Source organism: Porites lutea, chromosome 5 (genome assembly GCF_958299795.1).
Source record: "Porites lutea chromosome 5, jaPorLute2.1, whole genome shotgun sequence".
In the NCBI taxonomy this organism is placed as follows: Eukaryota; Metazoa; Cnidaria; class Anthozoa; order Scleractinia; family Poritidae; genus Porites; species Porites lutea.
The window spans coordinates 7,913,515-7,926,701 of record NC_133205.1 but is presented as its reverse complement, the minus strand read 5'-3'; the positions used below and the strand labels follow the sequence as shown (position 1 = coordinate 7,926,701).

Below are 13,187 nucleotides of genomic sequence, written 5' to 3'. Positions count from 1 at the left end.
TCGCTAGGAAGATCCTAGTACTAGGGACAAACGCGGCAAAAATGTCGGCGGGTCGTTCAGTGGCCAATTAAGGCAATAAAGGCCGACCATTTCGTTTGGAGTAATCCACGAGCAGATTATTGTGTTAATTCAGCTGAAAGGTAGTGATTTACGCCAGTAAAAAAAGCAGAAGGAGCCAGATTGCATTTTTGATTTTGTCGTCCGCCATTTTTAATTCTTTCCCTAACCTTCTCTACTTGGACAACTCACGTGCCGAAATTTCTGCATGTAAACCCAACGGATCTTCCTGGTACTAGGATCTTCCTCCCTCCATGTAAACAGCCCCTTAGTAGAAATTTAGTTCACGTGTTAAATTAAACATTAACCTTCTGTATAAATAAACAAAATTAAAGTTTACAGTTAGGTTTTGGAGGCTGCCTCGGCCTTTCAGATATAAAATCTCGAAATGTTTTCAGATATAGGCAAGTTGTAAGGGCTTGCAATGTCTAGAGAGAGTGTTTTTGAGAACATGGGAAATGGTTTTTCCTGTTAAGAGATTCTTCAGGAGCAAGAAGTCCGTGAAGATCAGCAGTGAGATTTGAAATACTTTGAAACGTTTTGACGGTTAATTTTACTCTTTTTGACGGTAAAAAAAGACCTTTTTTGATTGTCGGTTGACGGTTAAATTTTAGGCCGTTTGACGGCAGACGGTTAACCTGATTGAGACCGTCTACAAAGAATGGTAACAAAGTAAGTACTTCAATTGACCGGAGTACGGTCAATTGAAGGCAATCTTAGTATTACTATTAGATTAGTATTGTGAGTAGTATTGTACGAAAAAAAACGAAGTTTAGCCAGTGTTTAAAAAAACCGCGTTTTAAGCCATTATCAGTTTGCTGAACACTTTTATGTAAACACCATTTATCGTGAACAGTTTCATGAAACCATATAGCGTAGACCAGAAACGCATTTGTCGTCTTAAAATGACCCGCTAAGGAAGAGATCTTGAGGGACCAAAGATTGACTAAACCGCGGTCTAACTTCAGCAGATTACGTTTAAATAACCGACCCTTAGAGTTTCTCACTCCCCAGTCCCGAGAACATAATACAATAATTGATTTCAGGACAGTAAAGGTTCCTATTGGTGACGTGTTGTTGCTGTAATTTTCTTTCCTTTAGATCAAAATTCTCAAAGAGGAGCTCTCATTTCATCAGCAGGTTTATGAATGTCAAAATGACTATGTCGAGTCTCTGTTGTCTGCTGTAAGGCAAGTGTTTTTACTATATTTCGTTGCATTGTCACGAGCATATTTCTGGTTTAGGTCAGGTCTTTGCTGAAGGCATTACTTTATACCTTTACCTATACACAAAATACTCTTGTGGAGTTATCAACAAGATGCCAAAAAAAATTCATCAGGGAGCATTAACTATACAACTTTTTTTTGGTGATTTTTGCCAGGCCTAGAATTTAAGATATTTTTCAAGTTTCTGATCTATGCCTATCCTTGCCATCCGTTATAACAGACAACAGCAAATACCCTATTTCCTCGAATAATATCCGGGGCACTTATTTCTTTTTTCGCACCGAAAGGGGACGATTATTCGAGGGAAGGTGATTATTTGAGGGAGGCGATTATTTCAGATATTGTTCACTGAAAGTCGTGCCCTAAATATTTTGTTCTACCCATTAAATAAAAATAATAATCACTTCAAAGAAACTGAACATGGGCTTTTCAAGTCTTCCCAATTTGGTTCCTTGATTAATTTTCATTGTCAATATCCTCGGCGTCGTCACTGATCAGTTTTGCTGGATCAGACTCCTCTTTAGCCTCATCCTCCAGATTTCCCGCTATGTGTATCGATAGCGAGTTACCTATAGTGGTGGGAAGGAGAGCGATTATTCGAGGGAGGCGATTATTTGAAACATTTCCGTCAAAGGGGGGCGATTATTCGAGGGAAGGCTATTATTCGATCAAATACGGTAGTTTCAGTGCTTAAGTAACAAAGCTTGACCATGCGTTTTTGACTTGTCACGAAACGCTCAATGCGTGACAGAAACAGCTGCGAAGGAGACTATCTTCTTCAGGTCTTTTGTATTGATTTATTCTAAACTGGGCCTCACATTCCAGGGGCTTGTAGTTCAAGCTTCCTCGTCGTCAACCGGGCCGCCAGGCATTTTCTTAGAAATTGGAGAAGCCTGGGCTGGGAACGAGGTTGAATTTACGGTTCATTTTGTTGAGATTTTATTTGTGCAAGAAACAAATGAACATTCCTCCCCATCGTCAGTTGTTAACTGATGAATTTCTCATTTCTCCTTACATGTGTAATCAGACGGTAATGAGAATCAAATCAATCTTTCGGAGTATATAGTTTTGAAGTTAAAACTGAATGCTTGTGATCACTGATCAATTGATATTAATTCTTCTTACAGACTCACAGTATACTTCCACGATGGCGTCATTTTACCACAACTACCAGAATCCTTCAGTTTGTAGTTTTCTTATTTTATTGTTGTTTAAATTAGGAAGCAAAAACGAAATGAATTCTGGTAGTTGTAGTCAAATGCCGTCATCGTGAAAATGGCTGACAAGCAAACGGGTCGTGAGAATAAATGTTCTTCTTATTCTTGCACTCAATATCTTTACCTCACCAAACATGTTTTCTTAATTAACAGCGAGGCCTATGGAGTATTTGAAGGAAACTTGATAGAAACTCTTTGCAAGCCATTAGAAGGTTTGTAAAAAAACATTATCTGTAGCGACATTCCGAAGTTGTTTCTGACGTTCTCATTTATTGGCGGAATACCAAAGATAACCGAGAAAGACGAAAAGATGTTACGATTTTTAGTTCATATCGAGGCCACCTCTCTGTTCTAGTGATGAAGCCGAAAAAATATCGTGAAACTGAACTCTCAGCGTATTAGGATAGACTATGCTAGGGCTTTTCCTCTGATAGACCTATTCGGCTAATTCAATGTTGTACCCAATTCAAATCTCCCGGTGATAAGATTCTTTGTACTGTATTTGCATAATAATGTGGCATTCACATTTAAATGATATGGAAATTCCTTAAACAAAACGTTTTATTCCCAAATAAATTGGGTGCAACATTGAGTTAGCCGAATAGGTCTATCAGCTGGGCAGGGACGTGCACTCTCTACTGAATGAAATAAAGTGTCTTCAGATTCTCTTGCTCCTAGCTAGTGTAAGCAATTTGTGTAGGCAGATGTTTCAAAGTCAACGCAAAGTCTAATGAGAACACGAAAGCACGAGGATAGGAAATTTTGTTCGCAGCATATTCTCTTAACAATCAGTCCGAAAAAACGTAACGTGAAAACCAACCATGGCCCTGTGTCCTACTTTATGTGGCTACCAGCATGCTCGCACACGTTTTGCATGCTTATAGCGGAGCTCTCGCGCGCGAGAAGCGCGCGCACCGGAGCACCATGGGTAAGAAAATTTGCATTTCAAGCAAAAAAAAGAAGAATTAAACAACAACAAAGCCGAGTCTTTCCTTCCACTAGATTTGAATTTCTACATTGAGTAATAGAGAAAGAGCTAGAGAGAGAGAGAGATAAAAAGCGAAGGTGACCAGTTTCGTTGGAAGAAAAACATGAAAATTTTAAAGCGGCGGTGAGAAAATGAGAAATGCTAACGGCCAGGAAGGTGAGAATAAGCGGCAGTGAAGAATAAAAGCGAACAGGAACACACATGACATTTCCTCCACAATAGGTGTAACCAGGAAGTTTCTGGAATTTTCACGTCGTAGTCCTGCAAAACAACGGCAAAGAAATGTACAAAAAAAGTGTGCTGCACGTGCAAAGTTGCTTTTTGCTAATTAGACCTGTGTTTTTGTTCTTGTTTTTTTTTGCGTGTATATAATGTTTTTTTTTTTCTTGTTTTTTTCGTAGCTAAGGCTGATAAGCAAACATACAACTAAACGTTTTCAAGTTCCCTCCCAAGTTGTTACTAGATTCTAACAAATATTATATCAATTCTTTTGAACAGAAACTCTCACTGCTTACACAGAACTGAAGGACACAGCTTCTGAGGGAAGTTTGAAACGTTTTCTTTCAGTTTTTAAGGACAACGCCACCCAGGTAAATGTTCATAATTTGCCATACCCCTTGATTTATAACTTGCCCTTTTAAGCTTGCGTTTAATACCCGACCTCGGCAAAACACATCAAAATAAAAATGGTGGAAAAAAATTGCTAAAGTATGTTTTTTTGTCAGTCTGTTTAATCAATTGATAAGCCTGGGTAGCTGGCGGTTTTGGTTTCGAGCGCGTAAACTGAATGTGTGCGAGACCGCGGGAAGAATGGGGCAGCTCGTTCGCGCACGCTCTGCGCGAAAGCTTTTTCTCTCCTCTTGCCAAGAACGTCTTATTGATAGCCATTTTCCATGCTTTTTAGGACCAAATTTTTCGCGCATTCTAAAACACACAGGTTATCTGCTGGATATCCTTACATAAGTTACTACTTAGTCGAAGTTTTTGTTCAGTTATCATTGTGAGAGATCACAAGATCAAATTCCCGTGGAAAACAAACGTCAGTTGTGAAATGTTATTCGTAACAGGGACTTTCTTTTCATGTGTAATTTTCTCCCCGACTTACCTATTGGCTGCATGGTTTTTTGCCAGGTAAAGTCTACCGTGACACAATTATTGTAATTGTAATTTTGTAATTTGTTTACCCACGAAGCACTTAGGAGTTCATATGAACTCGTTTAAACGTGTCCGTGCGTCCCAGATCGAATTGGAATTTGAAAGTGTTGGTTTTTGAGGAGAGGGAAAACCGGAGTACCCGGAGAAAAACCTCTCGGAGCAAGGGAGAGAACGAATAACAAACTCAACCCACATATGGCTTCAACGCCGGGATTTGAACCCGAGCCACATTGGTGGGAGGCGAGTGCTCTGACCACTGCGCCACCCTTGTCACAGCAAGAATTATCCCAAGTGGTCCAATAATTGGCCAAAGCTTTTGAAATGAGTTATTTAGTTAGATTTCTTCAAGGCTTTCTATCGAGTGTCCCATGTAAAACTATTATTTAAAGTAGAATACCTTGGTGTTAAATGTTCTTTGTTTTGGTGGTTCAGATCGTACTTAACACCTGGCAGAAGACATAGGACTGTGATAGATAATGAGTCTTCCGATTTTCTCCTGGTTAAATCTGAGGTCCCTCAAAAGTCAATTCTGGGACCTTTCCTCTTCTCAATCTTTATTAATGACATGCCTAAATTAATCTGACGTGAAACATCGTTACCTCTCTTTGCGGATGATGCTAAGTGCTTTCGTTTAATCTTTGGGCAGGACGATTGTGATAAATTACTGTATGGCTTAAATGACTTATTGTTACTTGGGGAATGGAGTTCAATGTTAAAAATTGTTAAGGTTTTGAGGGTGGCACGTGTTAGATCCGCAGCTGATAGGGATTATTTCCTTGGGGGAATTAAGTTAGACCGTGTTTCTTTTGAGAAAGACTTATGGATTTTGTTAAGTTACGATTTAAGTTGGAATAAGCTCGTTGATTTTATCAGCTCCAAAGCTCAAAAGATGCTTAACCTACTTTATCGTACATGTAAGGAAATAACTGATGTTAGAACTAAGAAATTACTTCACATAACTTGGGTTCGATCGCGCCTTGAATACCCTAGCGTGGTATGGTCCCTGCATACTAAAAGAAACAATACAAACTTAAGACAGGTGTAACGCAGGGCCACGAGATTCATTCTTGGTAAGGATTACTCTGAGCGCGAGCGCCTTAGTAAATTAAATTTATTACCATTACAGTGTCGTAGAGAAATTAATGATCGCGTATTCTTTTTTAAGCGTTAAATGGATATGTGTAATTTAAATATTATGGATTATGTGTCGTTTCGCACTTGTATCAAACCGCTGAGAAACGTTGACCATCTGACGCTAGATGTCCCTTTTAGTTGGACTGAAACTTTTGAGAATTCTTTTTTTATCCGTATTTGTCGCTTGTGGAACGATTTACCTCTCAAAATCAGGGACTTTTCCTCCTTGTCAATTTTTCGTAGGAATCTCATTTCGTTTTATGATAATATGTTTAACACAAATTTTCTGTGAGTGTATTTTTTAATTTAGCTTTCATTCTTATTTATCATGATTATCTATGATAGTGAGTGCGCTCAATGTCACATGCCTTAACATATTTTTGATTGTATTTTGATCCTTTTTTAAATTGTAGAATAATTTAAAGTTAAGTCTTGTAATAGCAAAGTTCAAGGTAAAGGTAAATCGGACAAACTGCGGAATGGTTAATATTTTTAAAAGTATCAGGTGTTTATTTCGTACTTTCCCTACGCTTCGTCTATTCTGAACATATGAAATATTGATGGTGGACTATCGAACACGGTTATCGATCTCTACAATCACGAAGATAAAATTGATAGTCAGAACTACTAATATCTCTTCCTTATCTGGTATTCGCCCTTTCGTCCACACTATACAGCTAAAAACCGTGTTAGTATACCATTCTATCAATTTACCCCGATTTTCCCCCAGCATTCGCTGAAACGTCCGTTATCAAAGGTTTCGTATCCTAGAAAAGGAGGAGAAAATTTTAGTTGACTGGATGTGTATGTGTAATCAAATGGTGACGAGTGAAATTACAATAGAGAATAATTTCACCCGCGTTTTGTCCAAATTCTAATAATTTCCCGACGTTTTGCGCCAAAGTTAAGGAGTTATTTGTCACCCATGAAATCAAAGATATTAAGTGTTTGATCAACCCTCCCAAATGATCCATAACTGTTAAGGCAATACGGCAGTTAGACAAATGATTATTTCCGCGTGTATTATGTGTAGGTCCAGTCCACTCTGGAGAAAAAGGGTATTTCCCCACAGAGGATTAGAAATATTGAACTCACAGTCACACGCTGCAAAATGAAAAAGGTGAATAAGAAATAACTAGTGACTTATATTTGCTCTCCAAATAGCCATGGTTTCCTGTGTTTTTGCTTGAAATGCTTTGGAGTCTATATGCAAAAACATTCAGCACATATAATATGAATATGATAATTTCAGAAACTGCTGCATAAAATATATATATATATATATATATATATATATTTCTGATTTACTAGCATTGTGAAAGTCAGTTCTGTAACGCCGTCGCCGTAACCTTCTTTCGAAGAACCCAGGCTCGGGCCTTTAGTTCATTTTGTGTGATCACTGCCTGGAAACATTTGATGTTGAAACGAAGGAAATCTAGAGTGGAAAAAACAGCCCATATGGATCAATATACGTTTCTGCGAAAGTGCCCACCTACCCCTCCCCTAAGCTAACATTTTGCCCTAAAGGAGAAGTAAGTGTTAATGTTGGCCTAGGGGAGGGGTAGGTGGGCAGTTTCCCAGAAACATATAATGATCTGAACTGTCTGGAGCGAGGATGAAAACGGAGAGTGAGACTGGGGACAGATGCAAATCGTGTTGCATTTTCATTTTTAAAGCTGTTTATTGATTCAATCAACGCATACAATGGAACTGTTGTGCATGTATACTACTGACAACCTAAACCTGTACCTTTTAAAAGTTTGTCTAAGTGCGGCAAAATCAAATGGAAATCAACTGTAATGTTCTTGCCAAAGATTGGATAGATCGTTGTTGAAATCAATCAGAATCAGGCATTAGACTCTTGTCTTGCTTGTCATGTACATTTTCCCTTTGTAAACTGAAGCATAGATTTTGATATCTTTGATGTCAATCGGCTCCACCGCTAGTGGGTTCTGGTCCAGGATTGTAAAATTGGCGAGTTTTCCTCCTTCAATGGTGCCCATGATGTCGTCAGTGCCCAAGATTATGGCGGCATTCTTGGTGATGGCCAGCATGCCTTGATAGGGTGTCACCCTGAGATCTTCTCTGTACGTGTTCCCGTCTGCTGTAACGCGGGTGATGGCACTCCAGGCCAGCAGGAGAGGCGCCGACGGTGCCATGGTGAAGTCGGAGTGGAAGGCTGTAACCACGCCCCTGTCAAAGAGCCATTTCATTGGAACCATCGCTTGAGCTCTTGCAGTTCCGAGACCATCTTCGCTGTACTTGTCAGCCAGTGTGTAGAAGTAGTAAGGGGCTGCAGACACCAATAAGCCCAACTGAGCGATTTTATCAGCTTGGTCTTCAGTAAAGTAACCAGCATGCTCGACTGTGACTCGATGGTTTTCTCTCGGGGACTCCTTGTTGAGGGTTTCCACGACCTCCAGCAGCTTCTGCATGCCAAGGTCTCCATTGGTGTGTACATGGATCTGAAAGCCATTTCTCCAGTAAACCCGCATGGTTTCCTCCAGTTCTTCTGGCTGCATGATCCACTGACCATCGTGTCCGTCTATGTATCCGTCTTTCATCTGCATCAGCTGTGAATAGAACGCTCCGTCACAAAGACATTTGGCATGGTTGTTGTAGAGAACCACTTGATCGTCACTTAATGTCTTTGCGAGATCTTGGATGTGCTCTATAGCCTTCTGGTTGTCTCCGCCATACATCTTAGAGTAATTTCGAGCACTGGGAACCAAGTAGGTAGAGAAATGTGAGATCTCCTTGTTCTTCAGAATCTCCTCGGCCTTTTGTTGCTCCAGTTCTTCATTTATCAAAGGAAACTCTAGATCAGCAACGGCGGTGAGCCCGTTCTGGTGAACAATCTGCATAACCCAAATAAACAGACAAATCATTTAACTTTGCACTTACGGTATCAGCGGCCGTCTTAGGGGACCCCCCCCCCCCCGGGGGATTTGCACATTTGCATTTTTTGGAGAAAAATTGTTGGTTCTACACATGTAGATCATGCACCGGCGTAAAAATGTAAACGTTTTCGTCCATGTTTAAGGCTTCATGTCAAAAAAGGACACTCTGTTCAAGACACTAAATAGTGTAATCGTATCCCCTGTTTAAGACTCTAGACTCGTAAAACCATACCCGGTTCAGCGGCACATACCTGCTTAGGCCATGCAAGGAAATGCCACCCCTCTTCCCACCCAGACAAAAAAAGTAACAAGATCAACAGTTCAAAAAGAAGCAATTTTTTAACACATTTAGAACATGTTTTAAAAAACTCTTTGTTTAACTAGTAACATACAGTATTTTGATATGTTACTTTTCTTTTTAATGACGTATTATTTTTTTCTCTTGTATTTATAGAACATTCAAATTCTATTTTCTTTTGACTTGATAACGACGTCCGACAACGTCGAAACGTCACGTTTTTTAAAATTTCTTTAAATGTTTTTAAGCAAAAAATTTTTTAGATCAAAATGAACAGTATTGTGGACTCTATGACTCTGAGCGAGTATTCTGACATCGAAGTTAAGATTTGAAAGGGCGACATTGATCTCTGGACGGCTTAGGCGTATCAATCGGATTGACTGAACACTCTGCTAATTATTAACTTTCTTGATATTTGCTGGAAATCGAACCACATTCCTGTTTCAGCTCTCATTTCCTTGAAGGTGTTCGCGGCACGTTTACGGTACGTTAACTCCTCCAATCACAGCTTTGCTTTTATCAGTGCCCCATGTGTGATTTATTGTCGCGTGAAAACAAGTGATCAACTGGAGTCGAGTCCTGTTCAAAATTTATGAGATTAGCAGCCGCAGCAGAAAGAAAGTCGAACAAATGTGATCCACAACAAGGGTGTGTTTATAAAGCTTGGGGAGGGGAGGGGGGAGGTACTTTGGCTAATTTTTTGGTTAATTTGCTGTGTATCTGCCGTAGGCGGCTCGGAGCCCCTACCCCATTATAGTCTGTTCTGTGGCCAATTATAGACCCCGTCTTAGTCACTTTTGGGCAAATATAATTTTCGCGATTCCTATTTTAGTTTTGCATCTACCTTATTTCCAATGGATTGAAACATTTTTAAATTGAATGAAGAACACTTTACTTTATACCTAATAATAAACAACAACTTTCGGAACTTTTTAACCGAGAATCTTCCCATTTTGAATCCCTACGGAATAGAATCTTCTTACCCACAAAATCCGAAAATGTGCGACCCCATTCTAGTCAATCCAGGCGTGAAAATGCGACCCCATCCACCGACACATCCCCATTAGCCTCTTATAAGGAAGTATCCCCCCCCCAACCCTATTAGAAAGTTGCCTGGTATAGCACAGGTGTCCCAAGCTCACTTTCCGAGGGTGGGATGTAAATTTACTTTCTCATAAGAGAGTCGTTGTCACGTTACAGGCGACGGGTCAGACGTTGTATGAGAATAAAATACTCCCGGAAAATACTGAGGTCTGCGAACGCTAAATATCATTATACTCTACCTTTTCGTAAAAAATAAAGGAGACTTACCTTTGATGTATTCCTGTGTTTTTTGGTGCGAATTCATCGATTTAGTCGTTTTTTATTGTGTGACCCCTGTAAAACTTGAAGGGAGTTGTTACACGGGATAACACCAGTACAGCCATAAAGAACGACTAAATCGATGAATTCACACCAAAAATCACAGGAATACATCAAAGGTAAGTCTCCTTGATTTATTTTATAAACAAAGAGGTAAAATATAATGATATTTAGCGTTCACAGATCTCAGTATTGTAATTATCAAAATGAAAGTCTGTATTTGGAGTCATGTTTTAACGGATTTCAAGCGAATATGCCGGCGAATGGTGCGTACTTGAATGCTTTTTTTGCAAAAGAAACAAAGAAATATTTCTTCAGTCTAGTTTAAAACTAATACAACTTAGAAAAATGGATGAAATTGGGTACAAGGCTATATATAGTAAACAGAGATTCGGTCAAGTGTTCTTATAAAGCGTTCTATCAAATGTGTTATTGACATTCTCTCAATAAACTCTAGAGAAAGTTCAGAAAACGTCTCGTTTTGCTATTGTATTGATATACCCTCAAAAAGCGTATTTGAGGTCGATCAGGAGATAGGGAGTGGGGAATTGTCTCCTTCTGTGTGCCCGGGGGTGGGGAATAGACCGCAAGGAAAAAACATGCAGATCCCCGGGGTATGCCCGGGTGGGCATGGTAACAGGTCAAATTAGGTCAGTTCCATGGATATACTAAGGATGCGTTTCTTTACTAAAATCCAAATCCGGATTTTTAATCCAAAAACGGATAGTTCGTTTCTTTACTAAAATCCAAATGATGATCCACAACGGAGGTGGATTCTTTGGATCATATCCAAAACCGGATACTTTGGATACATGATCCGAAGCGTTTCTTTACTTCGAAAAGAGTGAATACTGCCAGTGGTAACAGCTTTAAGGCCATTTTTGAACCCAAGGAATGGATAAAACGACCGATTTTATCCTTTTTATCGGGGTGGTAAAATCGCAATACAAACGGGACCTGCATTTTTTACTTTTAGTTCACAAGAAAAATCGATCAGTACAAAACTGCTACTCCGCTTCGCGTCTTGGAAGACTTTACTTTTACAGTACATTTCTTATTTCAAGACCTGTGATTTTGTTACAAGTAGTTATGGGGAGTCCTGGGACTCATCTTGTAGAAAAAAAAAAAAAAGGAACAGTCGGAAATTGAAAATGCTTGGGCCTTTATGTAACCAGACAGTTTAATCTGAAGACAGACTCAATAAAAAAATTGAGGAATACCGAAATACCGTGTCGAGAATAGACGAAATACCGATACCGCATTTATGATCGGTCACGCTTACTTAAAGTTGTATCCATCCCGCGTGTTTGTTTATCTGAAGCATGTATGCACCAGAAATCTACCTCAGGCATTGCGAGAAAACGTGAGAAGACCTCGAATTTATCGGTGCAACGATCGAACAACCCGGTCATTAGCATGGTTGCAACAACAATTCCATTGTAGATTAACTGTCACAAATTGTGTAATCATTTACAAAAGTCTAGTAAAGTTTTCCAAATATTGACCAGTGCATTAGACAGGAGAACTTAAATGAGCGGTACTGCAATGCTGTGAAGGATCTTCTTTTACCGAATATCTTTAGCCAGAAAGATAAAAAACCGTATACTGCAGGGGTAGATGATACCGCAATACCGCACATTAAAATCAAAATTACCAAATTTTCGGAAAATAATACTGAAGCCCTTGTTATTTCGAAAAGGATGACCGAACAGATAAAAATTTTCTAGTGCCGCTTAGAATGCTCTTCTAGAGATCTAAAAGTGCTCTGGATAGCCTAAAAAATGTTTTCAACGTAGTTTGAAGGAAACCGTCGTTAGGTGCCCTTGTTTTAAAGCACAACAAAGGCGAAAAGAAATATGCATCGTTAAACAACAGCCATAATAACTGCTACAGAAATTACGCGAACGGGGCGGATATAGAGTTTTTCAGATTTAGCGGAAAATTCACTAAAATGGAACACATTTTCCCGCTCAGTCAAAATGTTCACTAAGTCAAAACTAACTCTTTTAGTTTAAATCTACGAGCGCATTTCACAAGTGAGAGCCCACACAAATTGACTAAGTTGTCAGAAAACAGAATGCACAAATCATATGTGAAAATATAAAACCACTTGATCTCACGTGTCTAGTCTGGAGTGTTTCAGTCAAGCTTTTTGTGTATACTTGTTAATACATGATTTAAATCGCATTTGTTCAGAGTTTCATGTTAATCAACGACATTTATGAAGGCAGTCTATATAGTAAATACAATGACCAAAGTTTTTAAAAGGATCAAAAATTTAGTCAGGGGCACCCAACGACTATTTTCTGTAAAATATCTGTTGGGAGAAGCAAATTTTGCCCAGAATTTTCTTTTACTTGAGCGGGACGGCTAAAAATTTCTAGATGACCGTTCCATTCAAGTACAATTTTTGAAGCTTATCTTATAAATTCCCCACGATTTTCTGAAGTTTAATTTTACACATTTCACACCCAAGGTTGGGCTACTTTTCGTAGGAAAAAGGAAACCTAAACTTTTTGGATTTAAAAATGTGATGGAAAGAAGAATCAGCAAAATTCTTACTTTCGTAATACGTTAAATTACATCTAAAATTTTCGGGAAAATAAAACTGAAGTCCTTATAATTTCGAAAAGTTTCAAGTTCCCCTAGGATGACCGAACACGTAGGCGAATTTTATAGCGCCACTTAGGATACGTTTCTACGGATCTAAAAGTACTCTGGATAGCCTAAAAACTGTTTTCAATGTATTTTGGAGGAAATCGTCGTTGGGTGCCCCTGTTTAGTATGGCTGGTGAAAAACGTAGGGATTGTGACACTAGAGGAAGACAATCAACTGACGCACAAAATATG

At 39.1% G+C, this 13,187-nt stretch overlaps 2 protein-coding genes across 2 annotated transcripts in view; one reads left to right on the top strand and one right to left on the bottom strand.

Moving 5' to 3' along the window:
• The window catches only part of LOC140936571 (uncharacterized), a 41,739-nt gene that overhangs the window by 16,865 nt on the left and 11,687 nt on the right, over positions 1-13,187 (top strand). The window contains exons 11-13 of the mRNA XM_073386076.1: positions 1,159-1,247; positions 2,654-2,712; positions 3,987-4,078. Coding sequence (XP_073242177.1) covers positions 1,159-1,247; positions 2,654-2,712; positions 3,987-4,078 — 240 coding nt within the window. The remainder of the gene's footprint in view (positions 1-1,158; positions 1,248-2,653; positions 2,713-3,986; positions 4,079-13,187) is intronic.
• The window catches only part of LOC140937349 (putative amidohydrolase YtcJ), a 9,197-nt gene continuing 3,448 nt past the window's right edge, over positions 7,439-13,187 (bottom strand). The window contains exon 2 of the mRNA XM_073386903.1: positions 7,439-8,635. Within this exon, the coding sequence (XP_073243004.1) occupies positions 7,631-8,635 (1,005 nt within the window). The 3' untranslated portion in view covers positions 7,439-7,630. The remainder of the gene's footprint in view (positions 8,636-13,187) is intronic.